At 34.7% G+C, this 19719-nt stretch overlaps 2 protein-coding genes and 1 pseudogene across 2 annotated transcripts; all 3 read right to left on the bottom strand.

The window, feature by feature from the left end:
• Positions 1-3535: 3535 nt before the first annotated feature.
• LOC100601215 (olfactory receptor 8J1) lies at positions 3536-4467 on the bottom strand. Its single transcript, XM_012512460.2, is given in 2 exon segments — positions 3536-4317; positions 4320-4467. Coding segments are annotated over 2 exon segments (930 nt in total).
• A 2020-nt stretch (positions 4468-6487) lies between these two features.
• LOC100603707 lies at positions 6488-7384 on the bottom strand (annotated as a pseudogene).
• Positions 7385-17533: 10149 nt separating this feature from the next.
• LOC100600879 (olfactory receptor 8K1) lies at positions 17534-18475 on the bottom strand. The gene has a single exon (XM_012512411.2). The coding sequence runs from the start codon at positions 18473-18475 to the stop codon at positions 17534-17536; it is 942 nt and encodes a 313-aa protein (XP_012367865.2).
• Between the last annotated feature and the right edge of the window lie 1244 nt (positions 18476-19719).

Genomic DNA, 19719 nt, shown 5'->3' with positions numbered 1-19719 from the left:
TGAGCTATGATCACACCATTGCACTACAGCCTGGGTGACAGAGCAAGATCCTGTCTAAAATAAAATAAAGATATTCAGAAATGTCTTCCCAAAAATGTTATACTCATTGTATTGTTAGTTTCTTCAACACATGTTGTTTGAAAGGAACATAGATACAACTTTATCATTACACAGAAAGTGGTTTAACATTCACTCTTTACTTCAGGGTCTAAATAAAATCGAGCATTTTCTGAGACATTCTTCATAGCACCAGGTACACAGCTTGTGCAGAGGTCCAAACTTTTTTTGTAAATTTATTTCAAATGATAATTTTTCTCCTTCCCTAGAAATGTCCAATGTGGTTACATGAACATGTAAGAATAATATTTCATTAATTTATCATCACATTAGGTTAAATGATAATTTTTTAAATTGATAGTTATTGTATTTAATGAAGGAAGTACCATTTCTCCATTAAAAAAAATGAGGTCCTGTCATTTGCAACAACATGAATGGAACTGGAGATCACTATGCTAAGGGAAATAAGCCAGGCACAGAAAGACAAACTTTGCATGTTCTCACTTAAATATGGGAGCTAAAAATGAAAATAATTGAACTCATGGAGATAGAGAATAGAAGGATTATTACCAAAGACTGGGAAGGGTAGTAGGGGGATAAGGCAGGAAGTGAGGAGAGTTAATGGGTACAAAAAATAGAAAGAATGAATAAGATCTAGTATTTGCTAGGTATTTGATAGTAGCTGTGGACTCATCATGTATCAATCTTATTGTGTTCAGTTACATTTATTTTATACTAATATGTTTAGAGTTTTATCATGAAGGGATATTGAAATTTATCAGATGTGTTTTCTGTTTATGTTGAATTGATCATATGGGTTCATTCTTCTTTCTGGTAATGTGATGTATCACGTTTATTGAGTTGCATATGTTGAACCATCTTTGCATTCCTGGAATAATTCCACTGATTATAGTAGATTATCTTTTTAGTATGCTATTGAATTCAGTTTGCTAGTATTTTGTTGAGAATTTTTGCATGTATGTTTCTCAAGGATAGTGACCTGTAGTTTCCTTTTTTTCTTGTGTTTTTTTTCTGGTTTTGATATCAGGGCAATAATGCTGGCCTTGTAAAATGAGTTTGGAAATATTCCCTCATCTTTAAACTTTTGGAAGAGTTTCAGAATTGCTGTTAGTTTGCTTTTTAGTGTTTGGTAAAATTAGGCAGTGAACACATCGAGTCCTAGGCTTTGTTTTGATGGGAGGCATTTTATTATGTATTTTGGTCTTCACAGTCTGGGAAATTCTTTTCTGGGAACACTCTTAAACTGTAAGCTTGCTTATAAATGTGGGGAAGATTGGGTGGCATTGTCCTTAATCCTGTGACCACAGCAGCTGTTGCAGTGCTAAGTGGTACCCTAAACCCAAGACTGCTGTGGTCAGTGCATCTTGGGGCTGGAATCCTGGTGACTGTTGAGGCTGGTGCAGCACTGGAGTATACTCAAAGTCTACTGCCACTAAGGCCTGATTTGCCCAGAGCCCAAGACCAATGTAGTCAGCCATCAGTGAGGCAAAATCAGGTACATTTTGCCACGCCTATAGGTTCATGCCTGGCACCAGGGCAGGCCAGGAGACTCAGTCTGCAGGAGGCTCAGACCTCAGTCAGGAGTTACCAGCCTGGATTCAGGGGCCATGAAGGGCTGCCAGGTGCTAGATTTTACTATAGTAGTCCCAGTCCCAGTGTTGGGGACCAAAACATATCCTATGCTCATTTTATTTTCTTTTTACAAAGCAGATGGTGTGTCTGTCTATGATGTGCTTCCTGGGTTTGGAGGAGAGGTGATGTGGGTGATGCAAAGTTGCTCTTCTTACTCTCCTCAATGCATCTTTTCTTATTACTATGTTCTAATCAGGTGCTGCAAACTCCACCTGGTTTCCTTAGCTCTTGTGAAGATATTTTTGTGCATGGATATTTGTTCAAATTGATGGTTCTCTGAGGAGTGATCCCTGGAGAATCCTATTCAAACATCTAGCTCCACCCTCCTACATTTCTTTTGATGTATCATAATTATCATGACTCAAGATTTACTCCCTATACTTGAAGAAACTCTTCTACACTGAAACACCCTTATAAATAAGGTGAACATACACCAGAATGTAATATATCTTGTCCAGTATATATATATTCATTCTTTTCTTTTTTCTTTCTTTTTTTTTTTTATACAGAGTCTTACTCTGTCTCCCATGATGGAGTGTAGTGGCAAGATCTCTGCTCACCGCAAACTTCACCTCTCAGGTTCCAGCGATTCTCCGGACTCAGCCTCCTGAGTAGCTGAGATTACAGGAATGTACCACCATACCTTGCTAATTTTGTATTTTTTGTAGAGATGAGGTTTCATCATGTTGGTCAGGCTGTTCTCAAATGCCTGACCTCAAATGATCTGCCTGCCTAGGCTCCCAAAGTACTGGGATTACAGACATGAGCCACTGCACCCAGCCACAAGATTCATTCTTAAGGGTTCTATGTCAAAAATTCCCCACGAAGCTTATTAACATATAAATTTATTGACCTTTATCTTATGATTCTGATTTGATAATTCTGAAATATAGCTGCGTCCCCTCATATTCAAAACTGTACAAGAAATTTAAATGTACACTCAGTGAACAAGAGCTATCAGAAAGCAGAAAAAAATTTTATAAAATGAATTTGTTTTTATTTCCAATTATGTGAGAAACTTTCATTAATATGTTTCACTTAATGTATAATAATATCATAACACAAGGCATTCATTTTGTACACTAAAGAAGAATAATACTCAGAGTAAGGAGAAAGGGACATTTGTACAGAATCCATGGAGTTTATAAATCAAATCCAGACTGAAAGCATATTAAATATGATACTCTGTGTCTCTCATTAAAAAATTGTACAAATTATATTAAGTGGAGTAAAATTATTTTAATCTTATTCTGGTTAGCATTCAAAATATAAATTCATTGATAGTATTCATTTCATTCTTAGAGTAAAATTAAGAAATCATTAGAAAATTTTATTTTAAATATGATTGTTTAATTTTGATAATTTAAATGAAGAAAAGGATCTTTTAATCATCTGTAATTTCAGTTTTTCAAGATGAGTTGATTTACCATACCCAACTATACCTGGAGGGCAGTGAAAGAAGACAAAGAATAAGAAAGTCAATTTTACTTCTCTCACCGTAATATTTTGCTTCATTCAAACTTATTTAATTTTTTTAAACTTATATTTTTTCCAACTGCTGGAAACCATTTTTATTTCAAACCGTCTACCTGCTTAATCCCAGGCAGAATTGGTGAATAACATTTTTTTTCTAACTTAACCTCACAACTCAAAGAGTTTCAGTTTATTTTTTAATTCAAGGCTCCCTAAATTGTATCTTGTTGTAATTCTTATGATTGCTTACGAACCTGTAAGTCGGCTACCTACCCTTTCTTTTTCCTACATTTTCTCTCACATAATGGCAGCTTATATTAACTCTCTCCTCATTTACCTGTACTGTTTAAAATTACATTGTTTTAAAGGAATAGCACGGATTTGTCATGAATCTCTGTAGAGCAGTCTTCACATCCTTATTCCTCAGGCTGTAGATCAAGGGATTCAGCATAGGAATTACCAACGTGTAAAACACAGAAGCCATCTTATCAGTATCCAATGAATGGTTACTTCAAAGCTGCACATACATGAATAGCAATGTCCCATAAAAAATTGTGACTGCCATCATATGTGAAGCACAGGTAGAAAAGACTTTTTTCCTTCCTTCTGATGAACGTATTTTTAAAATAGAAAAAAAAATATTGAAATAAGATACTAGAACTATAATCAAGGAACCAACCACATTTGTAGCTGCAGATATAAAGACAACTGTTTCTGGTAAGTAAGTATCAGAGCAAGATAATGCTAACAGAGGAACATTATCACAGTAAAAATGATTGATTATATTAGAAGAGCAATAGGACACAGAGAATACACAAGATGAAACCACAATAGCTGTAGAAAAGCCATAGAGGTATGTGAGGGAGACCAGCAGGAGGCAGAGCCGCCGAGACACCACCACCATGTAGAGCAGAGGGTTACAAATGGCCACATAGCAGTCATAGGCCATCACTGCCAGCATCATTACCTCCGATACAATAAAGAACAAGAACCCTCCCAGTTGGGTGGCACATTCATAAAATGAGGTAGTTTTCTTCTTTACTATCAAGTTAATCAGCATTTTAGGGGCAATGACAGTAGAGTTACCAAGATTAATGAAAGCCAGATGTCGCAGGAAAAAGTACATGGGGGTCGAGAGTCAACAATGGTGTGCGTGATGATGCCCAGGTTCCCTGCCATGGTCAGCACATAGAGCACCAGGAAGAGTGGAATCTGGAGCTCTGGACAGCTAGAGACACCTGTGAGAATAAACTCAGTGACCCTGGTGAAATTTTCAGGAGCCATGTCAGAGTTTGGAAATTCATCTGTTTGGGAGAAAAGAGAGGTTAAAAACTTTGAAGAATTATTTGTAGGACTGCGCTTATATGGCTAGGACAATTCCCTGGTAACATTTCTTTGAATTGTGTATTACTCTAACTCAGTTACTAAACTCAAGCTTGTAGGTCTAATAAGTAAACTTGGTAATTATTTCAGAGAGAGAAAGATCAAGTATGGAAAAGTATAGTAAATTAAATAGATGATCCAGCATCATGAAACATTTTGAGGATTTACTTCCTCACGGTCTTATTGAATTATCATTACATTCTTAGTTTGCAAACATTTGAAGCCACAATTAATATTTTATATCATTTGCATTAGGCATGAGAAAGGCTTGAGGGCATTTTATGTCTGCAAATTATCCAATTTCTAAATTTGAGACTTCTTGCTTTTTCTTAGGAATGGGTGATTCTAGGTACTATCCTGACCCATTTTCTTTATTCATTTCATTCCTGTGTAATGTGTATTATGCACATTTAACTCATACATTTTACCATCCATGTCTGTTTGCCTTTTCTCTCTTTTTTAAATTAACTCTGACTAAAATACATGGAGATATATGTCCCCACATTTATTTTTCAGGTGATAATTTTTTTTAGCTTTCAATATATAATATTGGTGAAAATTTTATTATTTTTGTAATTTCTTGGCATTATGCTTTACGGGATACTACTTTCTGTTCCTTCTTTCTCATGTCTTTTTGTTGGTCTGTTTCACAAGTTTGTACAGCTCCTCATAGTTTTCACATTGTATTTTATGTTTAATCACAATTTTTATTTATATAATTAGATATTATTTTTACCACTTATAAAGTATATCTGCTTTTTTAGTTGATTTTTATTCATCTTTTTAATTTTTTTATATTTTTATTACAGAAATGAGTAAATATTGTTATTTTATAGACTTTCTGTGATAACTAAAATGCTCATATTTGACATAGAATTTAAATGCTATTTTAATATGGCTAAATATTTCCCTTGAGTTCTTTATATTTAGGATGATCTTCCACCCCTAACTAAGCCAATTAGAGTCTCTGCTATAATTTATAGTTCCCCTGTTGTGGACTCCTGGCCCAAAGAAATCCTGTCATAATCCCTCATCTAAAAATGTGGAGTTAAGTTACAGAGAGTTAACACTATATCATTAAAAATGCCTGAATTTTAAAATCCCAGAGCTGTTTAATTTTTTTTCTCCTTCTAAAAAAAAGACACAATGAAAAGAAAAATAGAAAACTATTCTGCAGTGTGAAAAAAGAATGAAGTGAACCAAAATAATTCCTAACATTGTTAATATCTGATCTCAGTGTGATTCTCAAACCAAACACCACACTTTTTCTTGTCTTTAAAAAAATCTTATTTATTTATTTACCACCTGTTTTTTGAATTCCTTACTCTGGTAACGTGCAAACTTCAGATAAACTAGTTATCCCTTGTTTTATGGACCTACTATTCCAATGAAAGGAAACATACCAACATCTGGTAAAGAAACGTAGATACAAGATTATTGCACATTTCAATAATAAATAAAGAAATTAAACAAGATACATTATGACAACTTGGGAAAATATTTTCACACGGTATGTTATGGGAAGGTCTTTTTTAATTTTAGCAGTTTCTTTTTATTTTTAACTTCTTTTTCTTCAGCTTTTATTTTAAGATGGGAAGGCCTTCTTGAGAAGGTGACATCTGTATTGAGACCTTAAGGATCTGAAACAACCAGATGTTTAATGAATCATAGGAAGAACATTCAAGGATTCTAGTGGAGAATGTATATGCTGAAAACACTGGTATGAGGTAGAAAATAACTTAAAGCATTTAGTTTTTGAGGGGGAAGGTGGTCTTAATGGAGGACAGTGTGAATAGATTATAATAAGGAAGAATTATGTCACAATGATTGTTTGAATTTTATTTATTTATTAATTTTTTTTAGTTGCTGTCCATAAGTTTATTGTCTTTATCTGAAAAATCCTCATAGAAAATTGTTTGGTTTAGCTTTCAGCATCCCACTCCTGAGGTGTGAGGACGCTTGCCTTCTTTTGAACTACCCAATCTTTCTTCTGATCAAGGGACATTCTGGGATGGTTCTGCCTCTTCTTCATAACTTCTTTCTTGGGCTTCTTTTCATAGACTGGATTTTCTTGTATAGCAGCATGAGCTTTCTTATACATCTCCATCATGTCTGGAGTTACGCTGTTCTTTATATATTGAGAGAACTGTTTCTTGTAAGCATCTTCTTCCATTAAGTAGCGCAACTGAGCTGCAACATTCTGGCCCATGATGTCCTTCCGGTGTACTTCTGCATTAAATCCCTTGCTTTCAGAATCGTAATCAGGGAATTGTTTGGTACTGTGAGGAATAGACAAGCCTCCATCCGCAGCTTCCTTCAGGGTGCCAAAAACTTTATTGCCAGTGGTAGTTCTGGCAAGGCCTGCACCCAAATAGCAGGTAAAGGCACCTGGCTGACCATCAATGCTTTCCACATTGTATTCATCACCAGTCGCCTCCACTTGGCCTTCATAGATCTTGTCCATGCCAAACTGGAAGCCTGCAGGCCAGCAGCAGGCAAGTACAATAGGCTGCAGCATAATTTGTCAGGCCAACCTTCACACCATATTTTGGCAGTTCGTGTGCATGTGCCGCGTGGACTATCACATTCCCCTCTATACAGGCATAAGCGATCTGACAAATAATATATCTGTTTGTTACATGAACTATCATCCTGTATTTGGATGTGTTGTATTTATTTTTATGCTTTATCACCAAGCGTTTCCGAGCATGGTAATCAGTTTTACCCTCTCATCGTCTTCTAAATTTCACTTGGTATATCTCTTAAAGTAGGCCTTATTCTTAACAACTTTAACAAACTCCATCCTGCCGAAGAGAGGCCCGCGTCCACAGCTTGACAGAGACCTGCAGGCCTTGAATTGCAAGCCATGACAAAATTTTAAGATAGGTGAATAACATTATTAGCTTTAAGTTTTAAAAAGGTTACTCTTGTTGTTATAAAGATAATGAATTACAGGATTGGAAAGCTCGAGGCAGGGCAGAAATGGAAATTTTAAAATAACCACAAAAAATGAGTTTAGAGGTTGATATGGGATTTCAGCTAAAATGGAGAAACTCAATATCAAAACATGGTAACATTGACAGGAGCAGAAACCAGATGACCTCCTCAATGTAATTTATATAATAAGTTATATAACATATATGAGAGAATGACAGATGGGGGTTTATTTTGACTGGGGTAACAGCTGTGCCATTTTTGAATATGAGACAGTATGTTTTAAGATGGAGTAAACAAAGTGATATTTTGAACATATTAAGCTTTATGTGCTTATTAAACATTTAAATAAAATTTAAGCAAGCTAATATTTAAGTCTGGAGGATATTGATGTGGTTAGGCTTGAGAAACATCAATATAGATAATGATAAAGTATTTTTTCATATGTCAAGATTTTATAAAAATTTATAATCAAAATTCCTAACTTGTTCCTCATTCAGTTTGCATCATTTCCCACTGAAGATCAATCCTATTTTTGAGACTCTAGTTTTCCTTTTATTTCCAAACACTACATAACAGGTAGTTGTGCTTCTGTGTCCCCTCCCATGCCCTTTTCTTACCTTGCCTTCCCTGGGTTTCTAATTTTAATATTCTGTCTGCAGCTTTCAGTCTATTTGCTATCCCCATTAGCAAACATGCCAACTATCAGCCAATATAAATGCTTACAGGTTGTATCAGATACTCTGTTTCTGCTGAAACCTAGTGCTTTATGATTTATTTGAAAATTCAATAATTAGTTATTAAAAAATGATTTTTAATCACAAAAGTCATATTCATCCTATAATTTTCTTTTGAATCTCAAGATTGCACTATTTGCTAATTTCTATGAATACTTTCCCATCCTATGCACCTCCCTCTTCTACTTCCTTAGAGCAAGCCTTCTATAACACTTTCATTAATTATTGTATCCTTCCTGGTTCACCATGTTATGATTCTTTGTGGTTGTACTGGCAGGAATGCCAGTCATTAAGGATTTTTGTGCAATTAGGTTATGTTATCCAAGGTATTCATTAGAATAATTGAAATATGCTTTTACCTCATTTATCATCAGATTCACATGACTTTTCTGGTCATTTACCCTACAAAACATGCATTAAAGGCATATTTTATTTCTGACCTTCCATGTCTTCACTGGTATGGATTCTTCTGAGATTGCTTTGTTTTTAGTGAGAGGTAGAATCTTCTCTGCAAAGTTTGTCCACCATTTGTAGCAGTGGCTCCATACATTTAAAAACCAGAAATGAAGGTAGCATCAAATGAGGCTAATAAACTTTAATTTTGTAGTATTTAAAAATGTCATTTCTGATTACTCTCTAGGCATGTTCAATCTTTTCAAAAATACGAATGAATTGAGAGACTAGAAAGATAGATGAGGTTTTGTTTGTTTGTTTGTTTGTTTTTGAGATGGAGTCTCGCTCTGTTGCCCAGGCAGGCTGGAGTTTTTTTTTGTTTTTTTTTTTTTTTTTGAGACTGAGTCTCCCTCTTTCACCCAGGCTGGAGTGCAATGGCACGGTCTCGGCTCACTGCAACCTCCACCTCCTGGGTTCAACTGATTCTCCTGCCTCAGCCTCCTTAGTAGCTGGGATTACAGGTGCACGCCACCATACCCACCTAGTAGAGACGGGGTGTTGACCAGGTTGGTCTCAAATTCCTGACCTCTGGTAATGCACCCACCTTGGCCTCCCAAAGTGCTGGGATTACAGGAGTAAGCCAGTGTGCCTGGTCCTCAATGAGTTGTCTTTAAATTAGCACAGTGTTTTACGGCTAATGGGTAACAATAATAGCCTTTAATTTAAATATATATATATTTATTCCCTATTACTAGTTTTAGTCAAAAATAATAGCCTTTTAAAAAGTGTGTTTTTGAAATACTTTCATTGTACTTAGGGTTTTCTTTTGTTATACGATCTGAGGGAGAATGAAAAGAACGTAAACTTACTTTTGAACATGCTATTTTAGGTTAGTCGAACTAAGAGCAACCCAGGCAATGAGTTTTTTTTCTATATTCCTCTTGATAATGTTATAGAGATTTTGTCCCATTACACCAGGAATCTAGGGTTGGGTAGTTTATCTTAAAGTCTTGCTCCTGCTTTTGGAAATGTCTTCCTGCAAATTGAAGTCCTTTGTTTTGATGTCTAATGGAAGTTCTTCTTTGCTATTTCTTCTGAGGTAAAATGCTAACAGATTTATTTTATGATAGGATAGATGATTTAACTAACACTTTCCATTATTGCAGTGGATTGCATATTATGCTTCTATATATATTTGCTTGTACATTATCACATCGAATGGATAATTTTTCTGAGAATGCTTGCATTCTACACTTGTATTCTCAAAAAAGGGCATCGTTTAGACTTTGGGTAGTTGTATATCCAGTTTTCGCTCATAGGCTATCCTGTACAATGTACAATTTTTATTGTAAATAATATTGCAATAATACAGCCATGATATAAACAGTCTCTGTGAGCAAAAATTCCTAGTTTCAGTAGTGACATAATTTTTTTAAGTACATGAGACATAATCATGCCGTTTCTATTTTGGGGACATAAATAGCTTGATCATATTTGATGCCCTGTATTCCTAAAAACAGTTATAAATCTGAAAAACAAACTTATTTGTTTTATCTTATCATATTTCTGTATAATGAGCTTTAAAAGATCCAAAACCATACCTTGGCTCATTTTAAGATATGGTTTTGATCTTTAAAAGGTCATTATACAAAAATAAGGTAAGTCTTTTCCACCCACCTCTAAAGGAGAATCTGCTTCATGTTCTCAGAGTCTATACATGACTGTGGCAATGAGAGTTGATGCGGCTTTAAAAGCCTTTGAGACCTTAACTCTGAAGCACAGGCAACTCTAGTATCTACACATTGCCTTTTATGTCTTTGGGGAAGGTGCCATCTGGGAATGGTTTCTTAACAAGGTCTCCCTCTAGAAAGTCAATCAGACACCCCAGGAGTCCTTCTGGTAGTCTGTGTTTATTTTGTATTATTGAAGTGAGTTCAAGTTCATTACAGCTAAGGGACATGGGGATTAAACTGCGTCTTTTAAAGTAATTCATTTCCATTCAGAGATTCATTATTGCAAGATGAGATATGTAAGAGCTAGAAGCTGATGGTATCACAGATTTAAAAAACCTGTATCTATAAATAATATATTTATTATGTCACTATCTCTGTTGTCTCCCTTTACCTCTTATTTCAAAATATAAAACATAAACTCCCTGATGAACAAAGGCATTTTTTAAAACACTAAACATTTAGCATGTATGCATTTTTATCCATGTAATGACTAATTGAATTGTTTAGAGAGGAATATGCCTTGGGGAAATTATCATATTTAGGAATTAAGTCCCCTTTGTAGATCCAAAGATCTGCTTCTACAGGCCTTAAATTAAAGCGGAAAATGGAGATATATAGCATGATGACATTTATGTACAGTATAAATCCATGACATAGAAAACTATTGTATGCTTTGCAAGAGCACAAGAAAACAAACAGATTCACACTGAGTTATTTTGTGGTGGTTTCCCGATGATGGTGGTTGGGACTGGGTAAAGAAATTAAGATGAAAGGTGTATTGAAGGCTATCATAACAAAATGCCACAGACTGAGTGGCTTAAACAGTGGAAATTTGTTTTCTCACAGTACTGAAGGATAGAAGTTCAAGCTCAAGGTCTCAGCAGGTTTGCTTTCCTCTGGGGCGCTCACCTGGGATTGCAGAGGGCCACCTTTTCACTGTGTCCTCACATAGTTGTCCCTCAGTCTGTTTATGTGCCTGGTATATCTCCTTCTCTCTGTCCTAATCTCTCTTCCTATCAGGATGCCAGTTTTATTGAATTAGGACCCAGCTAAACGACTCCAATTAAATTAATTGCCTTTGTAAGGCTCTGTGTCCAAATACCGTCACATTCTGAGGTACTAGAGATTAAGGCTTTAACGTATGAATTTTGAGATAGACCATCCAGTCCATAACAAGAAAGACTAAAACATGAATAAGAAAGAGGATTTGCTGGCTGAATAATGAAAATTTGTCATGAACAGAGGAACATAATTATTCTAAACCTCTTATGTTAGGCCCCAAACAGCTGAAAAGATGGAATCTTCATTGGGAGGAAAATCTGCTTCTGGAAATCTGTTCTACAGAAGTAATATGAGTTACTTAAATATATAAATAAAATCTTCATAAGATTATTTTTTCAGTAAGGTACACAGTTTAGGAATTTGTTAAGTAAATTATGGGATATGTTTAGTACATAATCATATATTCTTTAAAAATTTTATTTATGTAAATTATATAGAAATTTGAGGAAAGCTTCTGAGAGGCTTAGTACTAGACATAGTATTAAAAGGGTAATGTTTTACTTCATGGTCACACTTTTATGTGGAATCTAAAACAACCAAACTCATAGAAGCAGAGAGTAGAAGTGGTTGCTGGGGCTGAGGAGTGGGAGCCTATTGGAGATGTTGATCAAAGAGTATAAAGTGTCAGTTATGTAATGTATTATGTTAAATGTAAGTGTGTAATGTAATGTAAATTATGTAAGTTAAGTGTAAAATGTAAATTATGGAGGATAAATAAGTTCTGGAGATCTAATGTCCAGCATGGTGATTATAGTTAATAAGACTGTATTGTGTACTTGAAAATTGCTGACACAGTAGGTCTTAAATGTTCTTACCACACACACAAAACTTAACTACATGAGATAATGGATATGTAAATTAGCTTCATCTTGGTAATGATTTCATAATACATATGTTTATGAAAACATCATGATGCCGAGTGCAGTGGCTCACGCCTGTAATCTCAGCACTTTGGGAGCCTGAGGCAGGAGGATGGCTTGAGCCCAGGAGTTCAAGACCAGCCCGGTCAACATAGCAAGACCCCCATGTCTACAACAAATAAATAAATAAATAAATAAAACAAAAAATTGTCATGTTGTACACCTTACATATATACAATTTTTTTTGCCCATTATAACTCAATAAACCTAGAAAAATAAAATGGCCATATTATATTGGTTTCTGTTAAAAGATCAATAATTTACATACAATAAAATGCCAACTATATATAGTTGACGTTTAAATAATGTATTTTAATCATCCCAAAATGTTCCCCAATGTCTCTTTGCAGTAAATTCCTCCATAATATATCTCAGGATACAATTGTTATTTTTTTAATATATGTACACAGTTTTATATATAACGCAGCATCAAATATGGGGCATTTTCTCCTATTTTACACACTCAGATATGTTTAAAACACTTCTTAAGGCTACAAAACAGAACATAGAAAAACAAATGAGAATATATTCAACACTTACAAAAAGTGATATGATAAAGAATATAAAGTACTAATTTTCTTTCAACACTTCAAACATATGTATATATACATTTTTTTAAAAAAATAACATCACAAATGATCACATATTCACATGCTTTTAAATATTATTTGTACTCAATTTGAGGTTATTATCATTTTTGATACATAAAATTTTTGTAGCTCTGAAACAATGCAAAATTTTTAATCCATTTCAGTAAGTTCAACCCCAAAGTTGCTGCTTCCCAGCATTAAGACATGCAATCACCCCTCTTCTAAGATTTTCTAAAGCTTGTATGTCAGGGCAAAAGACCTCTTTTAAAAAGTAATCCCAATTAGTGGGAGAGTAAATGGCTGACATTGGTAGCAAAGCCTTAGTTCACTGGAATTCACATGCTCAAAATTGCTATGGTTTTTATCACCATATATAAGTTTACCTGTTCTAGAACTTCATGTTAAAGGAATAACATAGTAGGTTGTGTCTGGTTAATGCTATTGAAATTCATCTGTGCTCCTGCATATAGCAATAGCTCATTCCCTTTTATTGCTGAGTAGTATTCTATTTTAGGAATGTAGCACAATTTACATTTTTGTTTACAAACAGTTGAATTATTTCCATTTTATATTGTTTTGAATAGAGCTATCAATAACATGAATATACACATTTTTTAGACATGTTTTCATTCCCCTTTGATTAACATCCAGAAGGTGAACTCTGGAAACATGTGGTAGTAATGCATTTCACCTTATTTACAACCACCACACTGTTCTCCAAAGCGAAGTACCATTGTACATGGTAATCAGCAAGTAAGATAATTTCAGGAGCTAATACTCTTGATCAAGTTGTCACTCACCCCTTGGTAATGAAATATTTTAAATTTTACTCAAACTAGTTGATGGAAAATAGTATCCCACTGTTACTGTAATTCCATTTCCTTGATAGCTGAGGGTGTTGGGCTTCTTTATCATGTGCATATTGACCATTAATACTTACTATGTGGAATATATTTTATCCTATTTTTGTTTGATTGCCTTTTAGTTACAGCCTTGTAGGTGATATTTATATGTGTCTAAGGTCCCATATAAATTAAGTGGGCTCTTTAGTAGATAATCAATCAAACATCCATATGTACATGTGTTTTGGACTCTATTCTGTACCACGAATCTATTTATCTATGTTTATAAAGTGCTGCATTATCTCCAGTACTGGAGGTTTATAGGAGGTCACGGAGTAGCTATTGTGAGTGCTCTAACTTCGTTGTTTTTCAAGTTTATTTTGGCTATTCTGAATTTTTTCTGTGTCATATAGAAGCAGATCTAAAGCCGGATATGGGGAACCTTACTTTTATGCCATGAGGGTAGGTCTTCACCTGTCCATTCTTAAAACAGTCACCTTTGGTGGTAGTTATTAAAATTAATACTACAACTTGGTGCCTTAAAATTGAGCCTCGCTAAGAGTTGTACCTTGGTCTCAACCCTATGATGTTAGATGAAGGACGAACCACTTGGATGCTTAGGATAAGACAGTAAAGGAGATAATTCTCAACTGAGCTAGCTTTTTCAACATTTTTAAGCCAGAACGGCTTCATCTTCGTTGCAGAAAATTTGAAGTCTTTGAGAAAATTCCTTTAAGAGGAGTGTGTCTTGCTGTCTGAATAAAGAAGCCATGGAGAGAGAACTGAAATTCATTACAGAGCCTATGTAGGAAATCAGCCTCAAGGGCTTTTAGAAATAATTGGAAGTTGAGGTTTGCAATCCAGTCATTAGGACCTTTCAACTCTGGTCGTGTAAACATTAGTAAGTACAGATATATTAAAATATCCTTGGTAAAAGCTTTTGGTGTACCAAGTCATTAATTAGACATGGAATGATAATAAATCAAGTAAAGCTCAAGGTTTTAACTCTGGGAAGAAGTTTGAGAATGTGTAAATACTAAAGGAATTTTATATAGGTTGGCAGCATTATTTTTCCACTACTCATGATTATAATTGTAATCAGAATGTGTGTTTTGTGGTTATTAGGGAAAATAGCAGGGTCCAACTAAGTCTGGAATGTTATAAACTTTTTGTAGAAAAGAATGTAATGTTTGAAAACCATCTATATTTTATCTATGACATCAAATAGCTGATTTTAGACACCTATTATTGTCATTCTGCATTTTTATCACACAATTAATATTAGTAAATGTTAGTATTCATAAAAATGTTAGTACTTCATTCTTAAAATGTTAGTATTTCATTTTAAAAAATGGGCAAAAGAGGAAACACCGCTTAGAAAAAATAATATTGCATGGCATTTATTCTCATTAAAATATTTTAAAATTATAATTTATGTATGCAAAATATTTACCCAACAACACATTTTAAAATGTGGAATAACCATATACATTTATTTTAGAAATAAAAATTACCAGTATATTATTTTATAATCATAAGATATTTATTACAGCATATGTTTTAGGTGGCAATTTAAATAACTTAAACTGTCAACAACCAAAGTTCAACAATCAAGGAATGACTAAGTACAAAGTGATTTGTCTATTTTCCAGAGTTGTATGCTGATATTAAAAATTTTTTAAAAAGAATTTTTATTGGTCAAGAGAAATTCTGCTGATGAGTTCAAAAGTAAAAAAAAAAAAATTGCAGGGAACATAATATAGCATGATTTTTTTAAAAGCCCTTCTTGTATGGATGGTATTACAGAATGCTATTAATATTATTTAATTTTAGTTGTGTGTTATAGAAAGGGATAGAAATTGTAGAATTTGGGAAGAGAAAATATACAAAACCAAAGAGTTATATTTGTGCATTATAATATAAAATTCTACTATGATGCCGGGCACGGTGGTTCACGCCTGTAATCTCAGCACTTTGGGAGGCCGAGGTGGGTGGATTGCCTGAGCTAAGGAGTTCACAACCAGCCTGTGCAACACGGTGAAACCTGGTCTCTACTAAAATACAAAAAATTAGCTGGGCATGGCAGTGTGTACCTGTAGTCCCAGCTACTCGGGAGGCTGATGCAGGAGAATTGCTTGAAGCCGGGAGGCGGAGGTTGCAGTGAGCCGAGATCACACCACTGCACTCCAGCCTGGGCTACAGAGCGAGACTTAGTCTCAAAAAAAAAAAAAAAAAGTTACTCTGGAAATGTAAAATTGATCCTAAAAATCAACATGCTAATGAGCAGGATCAGATGTTATCAAAATCAGAAGTAAACAAATTTGATATGATTGGATAATGCAATTTTGTATTACTGTTATGTTCAGTTTATGTTTAGATGAAGTAAAATACAATAAGTTAAAGAAGAGGAAAAAATGAAAGAAATGGATCTGGATAAAGACACTTTGGTTCATTTTCTGATTCAATTCCTCACAATTTTTAGTTTGAACACTAGATTAAATTGAAATAGACACAATTAGAAAAGTGTATATATTTTTAAAATCGAAAAAAATAGAGGCCCATTGAAACAATGGAAGAATACCAAGATGTAAGGAATTTAATTGCTGAGTGAGAGTACACAGTGTAGATGCAGAACTATGGTAGAATACATTCCATGCCACTGTGTAGACAGGCTCATGAAGGAGACAAAGAAGACAGGAATGAAGATGCAACTAACCCTCATAAGTTTTTTTAATCTGTGTTATTGTATCCATATATTTTTCAAAATTCTGTATTGCTACCATTACAGTAGATGACGAAATAACTTATTTATCTTCAGGTTGCCAATTCTAAATCAGCTTATCAGGAAGTTCTCATAAACCAGTGTTTGCAATAGTGCTAGAATCTGTCAAGGAGGATCTAGAATAATCCAATATTTTTCTCATCATTCCTAATCAAAAACCTACTTTATCCCTAAGATATACAATACTAACTTCAGCTGATTGAAAAACCTCATTCTGAGGTAGCATACTTTATTGTGTTCTTAGCTTTAATGTTTACACAGCCTTTTCTTTTCTTTTCTTTTCTTTTCTTTTTGAGATGGAGTCTCGCTCTGTCGCCCAGGCTGGAGTGCAGTGGCGTGATGTCGGCTCACTGCAACCTCTGCCTCCCGGGTTCAAGCAATTCTCCTCTCTCAGTCTCCCGAGTAGCTGGGACTATAGGTGAATGCTACTGTGCCCAGCTAATTTTTGTATTTTCAGTAGAGACGGGGTTTCACCATGTTGGTCGGGCTAAACAGCCTTTTCATGTTGTGTTATAATCACATATTTACTTACTTTCTTGCTTCCCATCTAGCCTACATGTTCTTTATGGTTCAATCTTATTTACATTTAATACCTAGTGCCTGCTGTGAAATATCTATTACTAATTTTATGGTTACTTTTACTCTGTTTGAACTATATAAGCTTTTCGTTTTAACTCTGCAACTCTAAGTCTGACATAATTTGCCTTATTTATAAATAGTAGTGGTTCCAATATGATTTCAAAAGTTGCTTAGGACATATATTACCTGAATATAGTATTTATTTATTCCATTGAGGTGGCAAAGAGTACAGGTTGCTCTAAGAGGACATGTTTTGTCCAGAAAAAGAGGAAAACCTAAGCAGATAGAGTATTTCTACTTTTTTTATGTTATAATTGGTTTGACAGAGTACTAAACAAAGATTATTGTACCCAACTATGCAACTGAGTATTAAGATATTAAGTGGGAATTTTGAATCAATTGGTTAAAGTTCTCTTTAGAGCATCTTTTACTTCTTTGTTCCTTAGGCTGTAGATCAACGGATTCAGCATAGGAATCACCAGGGTGTAAAACACCGAGGCCATTTTATCAATAGCCAAAGTATGACTGGACTTGGGTTGCAAGTAAATAAATAACAATGTCCCATAGAACACGATCACCACTGTCAGATGAGAGCTACAGGTGGAGAATGCTTTGTACCTCCCTTCCCTTGACTTCATTCTGAGAATGGCCACTAGAATAAACATGTAGGATATGAGAACAATTGAGAGGGAGAAGAGCAAATTACAGCCTGAGAAGATCAAAATTATTAATTCTAATTCATTTGTGTCAGAACAGAGTATGGACATCAGAGGGATACAGTCACAGTAAAAATAGCTGATTATGTTTGAGCCACAGAAGGACAGTTTAAATAACTTAATTGTGAGAAATAGTGACACAAACGTGCTATAGAGATAGGGAACAATTACCAGCACCCAAAGTACTTTCTCTGCCATGATGATCATGTACAGAAGAGGTTTACAGATGGCTATGTAGCGATCATAGGCCATTGCTGATAGAATAAAGAGCTCAGAGATGATGAAAATCTCAAAGAATGCTAGCTGAGTGGCACACCAATTGTAGGAAATCGTATTTTTGTGCACTATGAAGTTTACTAACATCTTCGGGGCAATGACAGTGGAGTAACCAAGATCAGTAATTGACAAATGTCTAAGGAAAAAGTACATGGGGGTGTGTAGCTTGGAGTCCAAGTAGGTCAAGGTAACCATGCCCAGATTGCCTGTCACTGTGACCAGGTATATGATGAGGAAGAGTCCAAACAGTGGAGCCTGCAGCCCAGGGTTGTCTGTAATCCCCATGAGAATAAATTCAGTCACTTTGGTCACTGCCGTGTGATTGTGTTTCACTTTATGATTCATCTTGGTAATCTGTGCAAACTAGAAAATCAATATTTATTATATTCGAAACATTATCTTCTAAGAAAATTAACAATATGATGTATGAGCAATAGAGGTATTTCCTTTATTTCAAATTCTAAATAGAGTCTCCTCTTCCCATCAGGTCAAAACCACACAAAGCTACAGTCACATTCATTAAAACTTCGGTAAAGTGTGAATTAAAAGGGGCAAGATATTTTGAAGTTGTTGTTTTGATGTAGCTACTATGACCTGCTTTTTGGACCCAGAGTCATTTTAATTATGTAAAAATAGCTACCATTTTTGTTTCTGCTTACCACAATTTTCAGGTAATTTGTAAAACAAACATCTATACGTTAAACTTTACATTTTTGCTGATCATTGAAAGAAGCAAGACAAGATTTTCAAAACTATTGATGGAGTAATGAATAGGGCAGTAGGAAATCTCTGACCATTATATACATGTCAATACTTCTGTCTATAAATTTAACGTGTTTAACAAAAATAAAATTTTATGCCATAATTTGAAAATTTTGTTAGTAATATCTTAATCTGCATTTGAACTTTTTGCCTATTGAATTGCTGCTTCTAGTGAGCAATTAGGGGATGTATAATCCCCCAATTATACATCCTTCTGCAGGAAAAAAAAAAACAAAAACTGGCTGTTCTTACAATTCATGAACATTTAAGAGATAATCATAAAAAAGAGCTCAGTGGATAGAGAAATACAAATGAATATCAAGAACCTAAGGAAATCCATTGCGTGCTAGGCAGTTTTGCAAGTGCGTTACACATATTAACTCATATGATCTACACAATAACTTTAGGAAGTAGGCAGTAATATCATCCCCATTTAAAAGAAAAAGAAACTGAGGCACAAAGAGTTGGATAATTTAACAAAATCTTTCACATTATAAATTGTAGTGTAAGGATTCAAGGAAAGCCATTCTGCCTTCAGAATATGTTCTCATAAACACTCTAACACACCACTTCTCCATTAGGGATACCCTTCATTGTTAGGAAGTGAGAATGAGACAGGAAAGACACAAGGTAAATAATGATAAAGATCTTTGTTAAAATAGATGACTGAAGCATGAAGTAATTTGAAAGCTAAGGGTGGCATAAATAATGACCAGCCCCGAGTATTGGAGACTGTATAACAGGTCTGTCTGCACATCTGTCCTATTGATGACAGAACAGTATATTGTAAGAGAGGCAACAGTTTTGCAGAGAATGGGATCCTTCAA

The sequence above is a fragment of the Nomascus leucogenys genome, chromosome 4 (genome assembly GCF_006542625.1).
Source record: "Nomascus leucogenys isolate Asia chromosome 4, Asia_NLE_v1, whole genome shotgun sequence".
Lineage (NCBI taxonomy): Eukaryota > Metazoa > Chordata > Mammalia > Primates > Hylobatidae > Nomascus > Nomascus leucogenys.
Note: the sequence above shows the minus strand (reverse complement) of the source record. Positions and strands in the feature narration are given on the sequence as shown.

What these genes read in the sequence shown, in the direction of transcription:
- LOC100600879 (XM_012512411.2), bottom strand. Translation starts at nt 18,475, where the DNA reads ATGAATCATAAAGTGAAACACAATCACACGGCAGTGACCAAAGTGACT.